Source organism: Desmodus rotundus, chromosome 4, assembly GCF_022682495.2.
Source record: "Desmodus rotundus isolate HL8 chromosome 4, HLdesRot8A.1, whole genome shotgun sequence".
In the NCBI taxonomy this organism is placed as follows: Eukaryota; Metazoa; Chordata; class Mammalia; order Chiroptera; family Phyllostomidae; genus Desmodus; species Desmodus rotundus.
Genome location: NC_071390.1, coordinates 157,861,475 through 157,878,489, shown reverse-complemented (window position 1 = coordinate 157,878,489; position 17,015 = coordinate 157,861,475). Strand labels below are relative to the sequence as shown.

Genomic DNA, 17,015 nt, shown 5'->3' with positions numbered 1-17,015 from the left:
AGAAGCGACTTAACCCCTCTGGCCTGCTGCCCCCTCTATCAAATGAGGGTGACAGTGTAATGTGCCTGGAAGGGATGCTGTGGGGATGATCGTGCCCGAGCACGAAGATGCCCGGCATGCTTCCATAACTGTTAGCAAGCACAATCAGTTTCCACAATCACAAAAAGAAAAATGAAATGAAGATGCTGTGCCCTCAACTATTTTGCACAGCTCTACAACATTCGCCCTCCCCTTACCACATGGTGCCTGGCACACAAAGAGTGCTCTCTCTCTCTCTCTGACACACACACACACACACACACACACAGTGACTGACATATTACCATCTACTGCAGCCATGGGGAAAAGGGACTACAGACCACCTGAAGCCTTAGTTTTCCCCAGGCACACAAAGCACTCCCCCACACCTTTCAGGCAGATTTTATGTGGGTTTGGAAAGAGAGAGACTGTTTAAATGTAACCCTGTATCATTGCAATTACACTAACTGCTACAAGTAAACTGGCTTCATCAGCCAATGCCTAGTGACCACGCACATTAATGAGCCAGTCGTCACTTTGTCCTCTTATTTCTTACACAACATCCTCCAGGGCTGCAGATGAAGCTCAAAAAACTCACTACTAATATGTGTGATCTGAAACCTCAGTTCCACTATTTTGTACACTAAATATATGTCATGAGTGTTCATATTCCATGACAAACACCGGTGAACAAGCGCAGATACTGGAGAAGCTCGGGACTATCAGGCCTACCGAAAGCGAACACTCTACTAGGATTTGGGGCTGCCTAATCTGTGAGCGTGCCTCAGCTACTCACTGGCACCTTCCCCCAAGTCCCCCGGCACTCCGAGCAGTCTGGCTCCCATACACCTGCGGACCTTGGTACACGTGCTCCCTCCTCTCCGTTCCCCTAGCTGACACCTTCTTGGTTTCCAAGTCTTGGTTTCCACAGCCATGCCTCCAGGGGTGAAAGCACACCTCCCCTCCCTGACCGCACACCCCCATCCCCTCTGCACCCTACGCTCACCCCTCTAACAGCACTCAGCACACTACAATTTACTGGCTGGCTTCTATGTCTCCCCCAATGCCTGTGTTTCGTTCACAATAGCACCTCTGGGGTCTAGTGCAGCACCTGGGCTCAGAGCCGGCTCTCAATGAGTGCCTGCTGAGAAAGGAACGGAGCCAACTCTCCTACCTCCTCACAAACGTGCCCCTGAGCAACGGCAGGGTGACAGACACACACACACACACACACACACACACACACACACGAATGAAGCTGTGGAATCACCGTGTCTCTGGTCCTCGGATGGGCTCTTGTGCCAGTTCTGGAGCCAGCGTAGGAGTTTGTTGGCGCAGCTCTGGTCACCTTGCTGTCCAATTATGGCCTTGAGTGAGGCTGGCTTGTATTTATCCACCCAGAGCAAATCTGCCACTGTGTTTTCAGCCGACTGCCTAGCCCGGCTGTCACCACTCGTCTCCTCGGCCACCTGCTCCTTGAAGTCCAGGCCTCTCTGAAACGTACTTGTTTCCTTTTTCACTGACTTCACAGAGACATCCTTTTTGGGAGTCAGTTTGCATTTTTTAGATTCTGATTCGTTCTTGGTTGGACTAATTTTCCTTTTTCCTTGGTCATTTTTTGGGGGTGTTCTCTGCAATTTGGACTTTTCTTTATTCATCTTAAAAATTGGAAAAGTGAGGGAAAAAGAAACCCGGTGAGACGAGTAATTTCTACCCTGCTACTGTGCTCTAGAGGGCGGTCTCAGACGCCCAAACAGCTACCCGGCCGGGTCTGCCTTCTCACAGCGGACCCTACCTGTGGAAATCATCACCTTCCAAACCTTATAGAAATTAACTGCAAACACAGTGAAAAGCACCCAAATGCAATTTTTTTAAATAAGTAATCCAATATTAGTTTGAAAACAACAGGGTAAAGGATTAAGAGATTTTTGTTTCAGTTTTGTAAGCAGTTAAAAGTCAGTGCCTCCAAATCATATATCCATGGTGCCAGGTGGGTGCCAGACTCCGGGGGGTCACTCTGTAAGTTACATGATGTCTGACCACCATGCCGTTCACCTGACACTAATGTAATATTGAACGTCAACTATAAAAATAAAAAGGTTTTAAAGAGTTAATGCTTCCACAAAAACCTGTACACAAATCTTCATAGCAGCATTACTGTATTATATATACATATATATTATTATTTTATATTATACCCCCAAAATGTAAATAAGCCCAATGTCCACCAACTTTTGAACAGACAAACAAAATGTGGCGTATTCACACACGGCATATTGATCACTAATAAGGAAGAGTACTTTTTGCTAAGTGAAAGCAGCCAGACACAAAGGGCTAAATACTGCATGACCCCTTTAAATGCAATGTCTAGAACAGGCAAACCCACAGACACAAAGTGGAGCAGTGGTTGCTGGGGGCAGGTATGAGTGACTGCTGACGCGCACGGGGTTTCTTTAGGGAGTGATGAACACGTTCTGGAAGTAGACTGTGGTGATGGTCACACAACCTTGTGAATATACTAAGAACCACTGATTTATGATTTATAGACTTAAAAGGGTGAGTGCTGTGGTGTGTGAATAGTAACAAAGTAATACATTTTGTGGTGTGAATTTTAAAAAAGTCCTGACCAGTGTGGCTCAGTTGGCTGAGCACCATCTGTGAAATGAAAGGTCACCGGTTCCATTGCTGGTCAGGGCACGTGCCTGGGTTGTGGGTTCAGTCCCCAGTCGCGGCGCATACAAGAGGCAACCAATGGATGTTTCTCTCCCTTTCTTTCTTTCTCCCTCCCTTCCCCTCTCCAAAAATAAATAAATAAAATCATTAAAAAATAGAATAAATAAATAAATTAGTGCCTCTTTACCAGTGAGTAAATGATAAAATTAGTGAGTGAATGTTTGAGGAGAAACAAGGTATTGTCATTATTTTAAAGTATCTTTCGAATACATTTATCAGTTACAAAGGAGAAGTAGTCACTCTACTAGTGGAGAAACCTGGCCGATGTTAACTTAACCAAGTAACCAAGGTTACCATCACCAAGCATAAGAAACGTCTGATGGGATGCACTATGAAGTGCACAGTATCGCTTCTGTGGTATCTTGTCAAAAATGCGTAACCTAAAGCTAATCATAAGAAAACATCAAAGAACTCCAGCTTTTTTGTAGAAGGGCTCCTCCAGGAATGACAGAAGAACTCTCACAGATTGGAGGAGAGTAAGATGCAACAACTAAACACAGTGTGGAATCCAGGAACAGAAAGAGGACCACAGGGGGAAACGTGAAGTCTGAGTAACATGTGTGGTTTATTTAGCAGTGTCGTTTCCACGTTGATTTCCTGGTTTTGATAATTGTGCGATGGTTACGGAAGTTGTTAATACTAGGAAACGCCAGGTGAAGGGCCAGTACACATCATTCCCCAAGATTTTTCTAACTGGAATAAATGTTAGACCACCTTGCCACCTGGATAACAGAGCAAGGGACATGAAACTTGGCTATTGGCACACCTGTGTCCTGCACTTGGAAAAGACCTATACATATGGGAATGAACAAGGCTAGCATTAGGAGAAGCAGAGAGGCAGAAACTGAAAAGGCCCTGAAAGCACTAAATTCTCCAAATCTAGTAATTCCTACACCAGACCCACCCTGACCATAGGTTAGTTACGTGAGCCATCATTTTCCCTTTTTGCTAAAGCTAATATGGGCTGGGTTTCTAGCACAAATGAGAAAGTTCTAATATAGTTTTAATTGAAAATGAATTGATCATGCTGATACCTTTAATACATCTTTTAAAGAACTCCTAAGTGATAACCTCTGCACAAAGTCACTGCAAGAATATGGAAAATATGGGAAGTTTAATAAGTAGATACGGTAAGTGCAATACACTGTCCTCTCTCTCTCTCCTCGTACTCCTTTTAAAAAGGTAAGGAAACACACCGCGGAAGACATCCTGAAGTGGACTCCACCTGCTCAAAGGGAAGTAAGGGAGGTTCATTTGCAGTGGAAGGGGAAGTCAATCTTTTAGCCGACAGCCTGGTTCCCACCCAAGAAATGTCTATGAAATAGGAAAGTTGCTATAAACCAACTTAAATCAAATTCATTTTATACAAACCTCAGCTTCAACTGCTATTTCATATTTGGACTTCTTGCCTGGCATAGTTCGAATCAGATCCAATAGGCCATCCTCATCAATAATTTTTGTCCCCAAGGTTGCCGCCTAGTGATTAAAAATGCAAGCCATTAAAAACCTGTATTCTTCTAACCATTACTTTGTTTTTTAAAAAAAAAACTCTAGGGGCTCTTAGTAGGTGAAAAACCACACTTGTAAACTAATGCTGGAATTATTTTTTGAAACCATATTCATGAAAAAGTGCCATTGAAAGGAAAAAAAATGACAGATGTGTCCCTAAGAATAAAGTGGTACTTGAGGTGTCACATTATCACTTTTCTGGAGCACTTTCCCTTTCCCCCTACCCTAGAAAGGGCAGTCACCAGGGCCGCAGTCCGCTCTTCATCCCCTCCCGGACCGGCCTGTCAGGCAGGCAGACACCTTCCCCCACTTCCGCCCCTGCTAACCAAACTCCAGCGAGTCCATCTCCAAGTGATCAATCATGCCCGGCCTAAGGCAATCAGAAGAGTCCTCATCCTCCCAACTCCAGTTACAGCACTGAATGGCCACACAGAAGCTCTGGCCAATGACAAGTAAGTGGGTTCTTACAAGAGGAGCCTCTGGGAACACTCTTGTAAAGCCAGTCACAGCTACTATGACATCTTGACACTGCTCCATTTTTCCTGCCGTGAATGCCTAGAGCTGTAGCCATCTTGCAACACAAGGCAACGTGCACAAAGTCTAAAGTTAACAAAAAAGGACAAGAGAGGTAGAAAATGGAACTAGCCTCGCTGCATTACTGAGCTGCTGAACCATCCGCAGCAACTGCCTACCTCTGGAACTCCTGTTACATAAGGAAATAAGCAGCTCTGTTTGAAGCAAGGTTAGCAGAATATTTATTCTGTTGCTTCAGCTAAACACAATCCTACTTACAGAGTTCCAATAAAAAACTTAAGTGGCATATATAAGAGTACTTAGGACTTAAAATACAAGAAAACTGTTATTTGCTTCTGTCTTCAAAAAAATACTTAAATTAGAATACTACACTAAAAAAGTCAAGTAAGTAGGAGCTGTGCCTTCAGCTGAAAAACCAAAATCCTGGGATCAAAGCCAACTTTCATGGAGAAGAAATAACATGGGGAAGGAGTTACTTTTCCCTTTCTTTCTTCTCTTAACTCTGTGTAAAGGGCATTATTACAAATGGCCACATCAGGAGCCTGCCAACACAGGCCAGCGTTTCAGTGTGTTGAGAACACAGCAGCACCCACCTTATCCCTCTTGGACTGTCCACTGTCACGACCCATGACGAGGTAGTTTGTTTTCTTGCTGACATTTCCGGTTACTTTTCCTCCATAACGTTCAATTAGGGACTTGGCTTCGTCTCGTTCAATGGACTCCAGCACTCCTGTGATTACAAACGTAAGGCCTTCCAAGCAATTTTCAGCTCCCTACAAACCAAAATGTTCAAGCAGAGAGGAAATTACATGGTAGCTTTCCAAAGAAATAGCTGGCATCAAAACTGCAGAAGTTGATTTTTCTCATTTGACATCATAAATAGTCTCAGCATGGAAAAATCTGCTGGAAATTTACAGCAAATAAGCAGAACCTGAAATTAAATCCTGACAAATTGTTATGTAGGCTAACATTTAATAAACTTATAAAACCAGCAAGAGAAAATTTACATTCAATACAGTTAGAAAAGCTTATTAGAACTATCCATTCATACTATTTTCATTATTATTTTTATTATTTAAACTACTAGTGAGTTTGTATACCTTTAAGTAAACAACTAGATGCAACCCACCAACAAAAACTCTTGTTATTGTTAAGAAAGAAAAGGCTCAATTCTGAAAAGCTAAACCAGTTCAAGGTCCTGCACTTCTCTCTGGCTGTTCATCCTATGACAGAAATCTAAAAACCTGTACATGACTTAAAAGCGAGACCATGTTGTCTCTTAGTTGAAAAGATAACTTGATAATATAAAAGACACTAGCCAAAGTGAGCTGGATGGAGACATTTAATCTTAATTGGAAATGTGTAGGTAGGGGGAAACTGTACTTGAACAACAATAAAAAAATGTGAAAAAATAAAAATAAAAAATAAAATACAATAAACTTTGAAAAAAGAAATGTGTATAGTTATAGACTTTTTTTAATTTTTGCAATGGTTCAATAGAAAGCTATAACCAAGCAAAATGAAAATTATGTAAACCATCCCAAGTTACTTACTACTCTTTGAATAGAGAATTGAACACAGACTTAAAACAGGCTTGAAAAGAAGCTAAACAAAATCCAAAGGCTAGCACAATACAAGTTCAATCCTTCACCATCTGGGAAAAAAAAGAATAGCTCTGAATCAGCTAGGGGAGAAAAGGTTTGACTAACAACATCTCAAGGTCCCTTCAAGCCTTATCCTATGACAGTAAACCTAACGAACTGTACATAACTTGAAGGTAAGATCATGTTATCTCCTGGTTGGAAAGATTCTACAATTAAAAAGATCTTGTGAACACTACAAGAAAACGCTTCTCAACAAATTCAGAGTAACTTTATGAAACTCAACACGGAAGCCGCTACCCCACGCCCCAATCATCTATCATCCCCTGAATTATCATCTACTGTGGCTCTGAGCATCTTTTTACCGACCCAATCTCTGCACTGCCAGCTTCCCTACCAAACTCTTCTACTCCAGAACTTCCACTGCAGGACCAGTGACCACCCGATATCCTCAGCCTCTTTTCCAGCTCTGCCCTCGTGGCCTTGCCTTCACTGCAACGGACTATCCCCTAAGGACACCACTTTGCCTAAAGTCCTCTCAAGCACAGAGGCTTTCATACACCTTGTACAAGAAGCAAGGCTGGCGAATATAACACAGATCTAAGTAAATAACTTATTTAAGGCCTCTGTCCTGAGTTAGACTGTAAGTACCATGAAGGCACAGAGTCTTGTAACTGCTGCATGCCTTGAAGCCCAGCCCCACTAGGGCTACTTGTAGTTAAAAGAAAGTTTTTCTAAGCACCAAGTAGTGACTCATAATGGGATTTACTAATCTCTAATTAGTAAATATGGTAACTGCAGCTTTTCTGTTCTCTTCAATTATTCGCTGATGCCACACCTCCTCAGCACACTTACCTTTGGGATTTCCTTGGAGCCTAAGGCTTTGGGACCTTCTCGATTTAAGTAACTTCGGTAAGCTTGATAATTAGTGCGTCTCTTTTCAGAATCTTCAGGACTTACAGACTTTTAAGGATAAGGAAAGGAAATTGAACAAAATTGAACAAAGTTGTGCAAAATTCACGTAAAATTAAAAATATATATTAATAAGTAAGCATTAAGTCATTCTGTACTTGGTCCTGAAATTAACATTCCTAGCTACAGAAGTACTCCACCCTACACACGCTTGGCTTATAAACACCAAAGGCTGACACTCTTGTCACACCTTTCCATGATCTTTAAACGCACATACATATGTCAGAGCAAATTAGGTGCAGAAGCCAAGTTGCCAGCCTCAAGCGAAAAAATAAAAACGGTGTATTTTATAAAATTTCAAAGATGCATGTGAATTTTGAATTCTGCTTCACAATATATTCATGTAAATTTGCTCACACAAGAAGATATTCTGTGTTTATCCTATGGCTTTGTGCTCCCCTGAAACAACCTAGAGGGCTCTACGCTGCTGGGACATGAACACTGCAGCCTGAGAGTCAATGGCTTCACATACACCGCGAGGCAAGCTTTACTCCAAACAGCAGACACATTCTCTACGTCACCACTCTCCCTTCTAGGTTTAATCTCTCCTACTCTATTTCAGGAAATCTTACATTGGGTATCTCTCAGGAAACCCTGGGGAAATTTTTCCAACTGTAGATCCCTAGACTCACTCCAAGTTTCTGCGTTGGAGATATGGGATTATGGCTAGGGCATGTGTATTTGTGGGGAAAACATCCTAGATAATTCTTACTCAAAAACCATCACAAAATGAGCTCTGCTGTTTCTTCTACTTCCTGTTTTAAATTATTTTTAACTTGCAAGCCACCTTAAGTACCTTTGAGAGTAGACAAATACTACTTCAATGTAAATAAATGATTTAATCAATAAAACAATCTGCTTTGGTTATAAGTTAAATAAGCCATTATAGGTTGATCCTAGACCCTAACTCTACACTTACACCATACAGGGTTCTCAGATCCTGGTGTGCGTACATGGCATCTGAGAGGCTTATTACAATACACCTGCCCAGAATGCATGCCCTGGGAAACCTCATTTTTAACAAGCTTCACAAGAGAGCCCAATATATGCCAAAACAGAGAAATTATTCATTTATAACATTAATTCTATGAAAAAGATTAATACTGAATTAAAGTGACTTATAAAATAACTTTGAAGTGTTCCCATTTATAAAGTCAAAATCATTTGACCAAGCTAGATTAAATTTAGTAAATAGAAGTTCTCAAAACTGCTTAAGTAAAATTTGAGTCATTTCTATTCCAACTTTGAAAAATATAATGAAGAGTAACAATACCACTTGAGGAATTCTTCTCCTTTAATAAAAATAGATAAGCCTTTACAAACTGAATGAAGAAAAACATGCATCCACCAGTTAAGTATTTATTGAAGAAAAATTTGAGACCAAAAAGTTCACTCTTCCCTCAAGCATATTTATGGGCACTGACCACAAACAAACAAACAAAAGATACTGAAATCATCCCATTTCACTGTTCTGCACTGAAAATAATGGTGATGAGCAGTTAAAACAGACAACATTCTGCTTTTAATTCTAAGTCCCAGAAGGCTTGAAGGAATTGTGGTTTCTCATTATGAATCTAAGGTAGTTCCAAATTGAGATTCTAAGAAACTACTCATTTCTCAAAATATATGAAATCACAGAAAACTTTTGAAAACCATTTTGCATTATTGCACTGTTTTTTCCTTTGGAACTGATTTCAGTATCTCAACATTGTTATACAAGAGTAAAAAGGAGTACATTCAGGGAAAATACAAATAATGATTATTTTAATAATAGCAAAAACTTATATAAAACTTATTATGTGTCAGATACTGTTCTAAGTGGCTTTACGTATTAACTCATTATTATCCCTATTTTACAAATGAGGGAACGAAAGCAGAGAGAGGGGGAATAGCCAGACCAGGTCACACATCTGCTCAGTGGCAGCGCTATGATCTGAAACTGGCTCCAGACTCCATGTCGGGGCCACCATTTTACACGGCTTTTTTTGGCCTCTGTCACCTGCCAGCTGGATAATCCTTTTTTTTTTTTAAGATTTTATTTATTTATTTTTAGAGAGGGGAAGGAAGAGAGAAAGAAAGGGAGAGAAAAATGAATGTGTGGTTGCCTCTCTCACGCCCCCTACTGGGGACCTGGCCTGCAACCCAGGCATGTGCCCTGACTAGGAATCGAACCTTTGGTTCACGGGCCAGCATCAATCCGTTGAACCACACCAGCCAGCACTAGCTGGATAATCTTGTAAAAGTTACTTAAATGCTTTCAGCCTATTTACTCATCTTTAAAAGCTGAATAATAAAAATAAATATCTCACAGGGTTGTTGTGCAAATTAAATGAGATACCATATGTTTTAGCACAATACCTGATACACGATAACACTCAATAATTATTGGCTAATTTAGCTATATTAATAACCTACATTCTGCAGCAGCATCTAAATAAGATGGCATCTAAAAAGTACTATGACTTAAAAAGTTAGAAATAAAACCTGAAAATAATCAAACCCAAATCAACACATAGCTCCAACATGATACACTTTTAGAAAATTTCTACCTCTTTTTTAGTGGGAGAACTTTTCATTTTCTTAGGACTTTTTGTCTCTTTCAATTCAATGGCACTTTCTTTTCTTTTTGTGGCCATAGGCTCTGTTTCTTTAGAAGAACTCTCTTCCTTTTTTTTCAAAAGCGCCAGCTTGGAACTAGCTTTAGGAGAAGTTTCTCCTATTTTGTGAGGTGACGACTTGGAATGTTGCTGAGATTCTTTTGAACTTTTACATTTAGTTTGCTTCTTAGGACTGTAGTTCTTTTTTTCATTCAGAAATTGTTCTGTTTTTACTAGGAAGACAGAAAAGATGATGATTGTTGTTTTTGGAAAATGATACCCAGTAACAAGGTTATTTTTTCATTTTTCAACTGAGTAATCTTAGTAGCACACAATGTCATAGGTGATTTCGATGTTTACATTAAGATTTTTAGCTCTTTACACAGCACATTTATTTTTAAAAATTAAACATTTATATATTACTTCTTTGTATAACCAGTTCAAATTAAGGTAGCTGTTTTTAAATACAAATTACTCATTAACTGAAATAATATGGTAAACTACATCTATGAACAGGGACTTTATTCCACAGATAATTTTCAATGATCTGAAATTTACAGGATAACTTACTGACTATAATGTCACATAAAACTCTGTAATATAGTCTGAATGCCATGAACCCTGAAATCTCAAGACTAGAAGTTACTATGTGAACAGTTTTACTTACAGGATTAAGACCATCTACACTAGCAGATGGTTAAATATCAGAACCACTAAAAAATAAAACCTACAGACAATCAGCAGGAGAGCTTCAGATGACCTGAACTATCAGTCCACTCTATGAGCTTGAAACATCTCCTTCTTTGTCTTCCTATGCTGACGCTCACATGTTGCACAACTATAATGGAAATTAACATGCAGGCACGAGCTGGAAAACATTTCTCCCAACGATCATACAGCAGACAGCATTTTGCACCAGCTAACATCTAAACAGCTTTCAAAGTATCGAAGTGGAACATGCTCCAATATTCCTGTGAAATAGTGTCTACTTAACAATATCAGGCAATTATTAAAACGAAGGTTTAAACAAGGTTACCATAAATTTTCTTCTATAAAGGTAAATGTTCCAGCTTACTTTTTTCCTGCTAGTATTACCTTTATAAGGATCTTTATGTCTTTCTGCTTTACTTAAATTGGCCTGGACGGATGAAAATGTTTCTCTCTCTTCTGGGTCCTTTAGAGCCTAAGAAAATTTTAAAAGTGTCAAATCTGACAAATTATGACAAAATATGTTAACATTGACCAAAGTTTTTAATATATGGATTTTAAGATTAAGAGCCATCTTCCAAAGTAGCAGGACAATACAATAAATTTTCATTCACTCATCCACAAAATTTCTGAGGCAAATGAAACATGTTTTATTACTTCTAACTTTATAGATGTGAAAACAGATGAAAAGGGTCTAAAAAATACATTGTATTAAAAAATATCCCAGCTCTTCCCAAGTCGTGAGTCTTTCATCTCAATTCTCAAACTATTAGCATTATGAGGTTAAAAACTAAAATTCAGGGTGGGAAGGACAGGACAGGACTAGTCTAGGAACATGTATGAACGACCCACGGACATGGACAACAGGTGGGGACTGACTAGGGAAGCAGGGGCACAGGCAGGGCAGAGCAGGGCAAAGAGGGAAAAAAGTGGGGACAACTGAAATAGAATAACAATAAAATATTTTTAAAAAAGAAAAACACCAAGGCAAAAAAAAAAAAAAGAACTAAAATATAAATCCAGAAGACTACATTAAAAACAATCTAAAGCTCAAAAGAAAAATAAGAAAACACTTTCTCAAAACAGAAGAAGAATACCCACTCTCTCTCCCCTGCTCCCTCAGAACTCCCTTTCACAAAGAGGTCACAAACTGGGGTGTGTGACACAGTATTTTTTTTAATAATTGTAATTCGAATGTCTTTAGATGGAGTAAGGCTCTTCAAACGATGAAGTCTCCACTACTCACTACTGCCTTATATCTGGCTGCTATAAAATATTTTTAAGTAGTCAGATATTGATTCTGACAATATTAACAGAAGGGGATTCAAAATAAGTAAGTCTAAAATAAATCAGTACTTAAAAAAGAAACCTTGATGCTTTTAAAGATGCCTGAAAATAAACTCATCATCTAAGACTGTCCTATTGCAGACTGTGAAGGTAACTAATTACAAATAGCAAAACTGTGATTCCCAAAAAGACAGTAAATATTACAGTTACTAAACTTTAGGCTCCACAGGAATCTCTGTAAGCATTATTCTCTGAGTAAGTACGTAAGACAGTACAGTCTCTGAGTAAGTGTGACAGACGGTAAGCAGAAGCTGCAATTCACTGTTTTGTAAAGCAGGGTTCTTCTGGTTGGCTTTGGCTCTATCAGCCTTCCTTTGGGAAGAGTAAGTTCTTCAGTGAGCTTCCCCAAAAACATGTCTATAAATTAAAACAATTTAGCTTCTTTCTAGAAGAGCTACTCATGGTTCTATCCCCAGAGCTCAGAATACACAGGTATGAAAGGGAACGTTGATCTGTATCGTATATTCAGAGTGCAAAAAGCCCAGCAAAAACGCCACCTTTTTCTTCTTAGGTTCTTCATCCAGCATGGCTAACGTTCTGGCAAACTCTTCATCTTCGTGCAGTTGTCTCTCCAGCTGTGAAAAGTGTCAACAGAGTGAGTTGCTTTTTTTCTTTTTGTAAATGAAAGTTTTTAAATGCTGATTCATAATAAATAGAAGAAACCAGAAAACATTGTCCAAAAATTAACTACGACATTTTTCCCTTTAATATTAACAGTGAAGTATCACAGGCTTGCTCACTAAGCCACATTAGATCTCAGAACAAATACATCTACTTTTGCAGGCGTGACAGAAAAATTGAGCATCTTTTTAAAGCCGTATTTCTCACTTATAAAGTTTAAAATCTAGTTTTTTCTTAATGGTCCTAATGCAACACTTACAGATCCCTTATTTCTAGTTATTTTTAAACTCTAGAAAAAGCTCTGAAAAGAATCTCACCCTAATACGAAAACAATAGTCTGGAGGACATAAAATAGTGAGTCTAAGAAATCAAGAAAATTGTATTTTTTCTTTTCACACAAAAGTAAGCTTTACACAAACCTAACTATCACTCATATCATCAAACTCCTATTTTCAATTATTAATTCAAATATATCTGCTCTGACTTTGGAAAATTTAAGTCATTCAGCCAGAAGCTTTCCTAACATGTAAATGTTAGCACAGACATTCTAGTTAACCTTGTCATTATTTCCAAATATTTTCACTTTCAGCAAAATGAAACTCTTCCAGAAAAGAATGTGAAGCAGTGAATATTTCTCATTAGAAATTAAATGTTTTTATGCCCCCTGATAAAAATGGCCTAATATAATATTGAACAAAGGCATCTCTGTATTACTTAAACAAATGAAAAGGACCTCAAAATCCACCCAATCCTAAAAAGGCATGGAAACTGGCATCAAGTCTGATAAGAATATAGTAACCAAGCCTTTTCTTATTAATAAATGAACTACATCAAGCTACAGAGAACTATAAGTCAGAGAGATACACATCAATATATTCCACTGTTTACTATCTCCTTCCCATAACCTGAACTACAAATCTAATTGCTAAGAAGAATAGGAAAATCTTCACCATAAAAAAGGCCTTCAAACTCTAAACCTCCAGTGGCCCTGCCAGAATTTCTGGTTGAACTCCATACTGTTTTTCCAACATGTCACACTATGTAGTACACTTCTAGCCCTGAGGATTCTAGGTGATTTAGAGGACAGAAGAAATTTGAGTATTTCCATCAAAAATTCATTACTGGCGATTATGCCTTCATGTGATCGAAACTCCTATGTTTGAATACAATGGTGAGCACAGCAGATGGTGTTTAACCTACTGTCTACACACTGACTGGTTTAGATACCGGACACACTCCGAGGAATAAACAAAGAGGTGAAAGTGAAGGGGAAAGGAGGAGAAAAAAGGGACTCATCTTAAGAGGGATGGTTAGGAAAGACAACATCAGTCACTAACACCCTAAAAACTCTTCATCCACCTAATGAATCACTCAAGCAGGATTCTGAAAGAATGTCATAGGAAGGAGAAAATAAGGAATGTGACACAGAGCACCACACCTGGCTTGGAAAGGACGGGGTAAGCCTCCAGTGCTTGGGACAGGTAAGAAGTCAGGTCCCTAAAAATCATTTCCAAATTTTACCTAGGCCATTTGTGCTATCTTAAGTCATGTGGATACCTGGTTTGTAGTTTATGTAATTCCGTGTAATCAAATAAGATGGAAAAAGACTGTGAAAACACCAACTGTGAACTGCCGTGTTAATAAAAAATGAACAACCCAATATACCCTGGAAGGCCACAATACCACTGTCTCACAACGACGCGCCGAGCACCACTCTCAGCAGGGACAGCCCACACTGAAGGAGACAGAAACCACCCTGGTGGGCGGAGTGCACAGCCCGTGCTTCGGAAGACATTTCAACAGCAATTCTTTTTTTTTATTGTTGTTCTATTACAGTTGTCCCAACACCGCCCCCCCATTGCTCTCCCCTACCCTGCCCACTGCTCCCCACCCCCTCTTGCAGTCAATCCCCACCCTGCTGTCCATGTCCATGGGTCATTTATACCTGTTCCTTGACTAGACCCTTCTCCTTCTTCCCCCTCCCCTGTCATGCCCCTCCCCCACCCCCTCTGGTCACTGTCAGTCTGTTCCTTGTTTCCATGCCTCTGGTTCTATTTTGCTCATTTGTTTGTTTTGTTCATTAGGTTCCTAAATAGCAATTCTAACAAATATTAATAGTAGCCACAATGAGGTACAACAGAGTACACAGGAGGGGTTTCTAATATAGTTCAGGGAATATGAGAAAGTGATACTTAAGCTAATCAACAGAAAAGGGATTCAAATAGCAGGTAGGTACCAAGGACTGGAACCTCTGCCAGAGATGGACACTTTCTTTATTTGGCTCCCATGACATACCAAGCTTTCCTCACTTCCCTACTTCACTAGCCACTCTTTCTTTTTTCTTTTCCTTCACTGAATCTAGCGAGAAGAGAAGGGAGGGAAGGAAGAGAAGAGTGAGAGAAAAAGCACGGATGTGAGAGAAAATCGGTTGCCTCCCCTATGTGGCCTCATCCTCCTTTCCCTGACCTCTATCTAAATGTTAACAGAGCTCAATCCTGAGACTTCTCTATTAACTTTCTAGCCCCACAATCTCATTCAAATGCTAGTGATTCCCAAATACACATCTTCAGCTCAGACCTCGCCCCTGAGCTCCAGATTCCACTATCCAACCACACACTCTGCATCTCCATTTAGAAGCCTATTGGGTGTCTCAAACTTAACATGTCCAAAACAGAATTCTTGATTGCTCTGTACCAGTGTTCCAGTCTCATCCGTTGTTCATGCCAAAAAACATGGAGTCTATCTTTGAACCTTCTTTTTCCCTCCTACCTTGTATCCAATCTACCAGCAACAACTTGAAGGTTGCATCTTCAAAGCACAGATTATGACCACTTCTCACGACCTCTTCCATCACCACCCTGGGCATCTCTCACCTACCTACCCTGCCCTAACAGTGTCCAAACTGATCTGCTTTTGGTCTGGCCCCACCACAGCTTACTAACCTCACAGCAGCCAGAGTAATTTTCTTTTAAGATTCGTCAATTCATGTTACCTCTATTCAACACTCCAATGGCTTCTCATCTCACAGAGATTAAAATCCAAAGTCTGTACCATCCCACGTCCTTTTGGTAGGGACTAAAGACCTGTCCTGACTTAGAGTATTTGCTGCTGGCCATTTCTCAAATTCATCAAACTCAATCTCTTCTACCTCAGGATGCTTGCACCTGCTGTTCTCTGTTTTGAGAAAATCTTCCTCCAGGTAGCCAGCCCCATGGCTCGTCATTAGCACTTCATGTTGTGCCCCAGTATCACTTCCTCAGAGAGGCCTTCCTGACCCCTCCACTTAAAATAGAATACTCATGCTCTTTCCAGCTGGCACCAAGCCACAGGCATCTCTCAGGACAGCTGGCAGAAGCACCACAAGACCAGGGACAAGAGGAAGCCCCATCACAAGAAGTGGAAATATAGGGGGAGAGGAGAGGGGAAAAGGCAGACAACTATACTTGAACAACAATAAAAATAAAATTTAAAAAAAAAAAAAGAAGCAGAAATATGAGCTGGGATGCCGGCTGCCACCACTGAGACTGGCCCTCGCCCCCCCACCACAAATCAGGAGGAAACAAGCAGCACCGTGCCCTGAGGCTAGACATGGGCACCTTCCCCTGGGGCTCAGGGTGTGGTCCATGAAAAACAAGGATTACTGATGTGGGCTCCAGGGTACCCAACAACTAAGCGGTCCACACCAAGCCCCGGGCAAAGAACTGCATGGTACTCACTGCCAGCTCACCGTACCAACAGTGGTACAGGTCCCACTAGGCAATGGGCTGCAAAGAAGGAGGCCAAGCTGCCTCCTGAGAAGGAAGAGATCTTAAAAAACGATCAAAGAAAATTCAGAAGAAATACAACGAAAGGAAAAAGAACGCCAAATCAGCAGTGTTATAGAGGAACAGTTCCAGCAGGGCAAGCTTCTCGCGTGCACCCTCCAAACCCAGGCCCATGCAGCCGAGCAGATGGCCCTGGGCCAGAGGGCAGGGAGCTGGGGTTCTGCGGACAGTGGACAGTCAAGGCCCAGAGGCAAATAAATCCTCTTCCCTCCTATCTTAGCTCACATAATAAAGGGTTTATTCTAAAATAAAAAAAAGAAACAATACTCATAACCCTACTGATCACCCCAAAATTACCCCTTTAGTTTTCTCTACAGCACTTATGATGACCTGACATAATTTTTTTTAACTGTAGTATCTGTAACACCTGGAACTGTGTCATGCACTCACGAAGTGCTCAACAAATACCCACTGAATGAATATACAGGTTTACCGCTCAAGACAGCACTCCGAATTGGAAACCGATTTAGGGATCATCAGCATATCCATACTAATTAAACCCACAGAAGTGAATGAGACCATCCACAGTGAAAAGAGTTATGACCAAATTA

At 40.3% G+C, this 17,015-nt stretch overlaps 1 protein-coding gene across 1 annotated transcript in view; it reads right to left on the bottom strand.

Moving 5' to 3' along the window:
* The window catches only part of RFC1 (replication factor C subunit 1), a 62,475-nt gene that overhangs the window by 13,233 nt on the left and 32,227 nt on the right, over positions 1 to 17,015 (bottom strand). The window contains exons 7-13 of the mRNA XM_024573638.3: positions 12,517 to 12,594; positions 11,060 to 11,147; positions 9,917 to 10,197; positions 7,251 to 7,358; positions 5,388 to 5,567; positions 4,123 to 4,227; positions 1,289 to 1,676 (exon numbers count right to left, since the gene is read on the bottom strand). Of these exons, the coding sequence (XP_024429406.2) occupies positions 1,289 to 1,676; positions 4,123 to 4,227; positions 5,388 to 5,567; positions 7,251 to 7,358; positions 9,917 to 10,197; positions 11,060 to 11,147; positions 12,517 to 12,594 (1,228 nt within the window). The remainder of the gene's footprint in view (positions 1 to 1,288; positions 1,677 to 4,122; positions 4,228 to 5,387; positions 5,568 to 7,250; positions 7,359 to 9,916; positions 10,198 to 11,059; positions 11,148 to 12,516; positions 12,595 to 17,015) is intronic.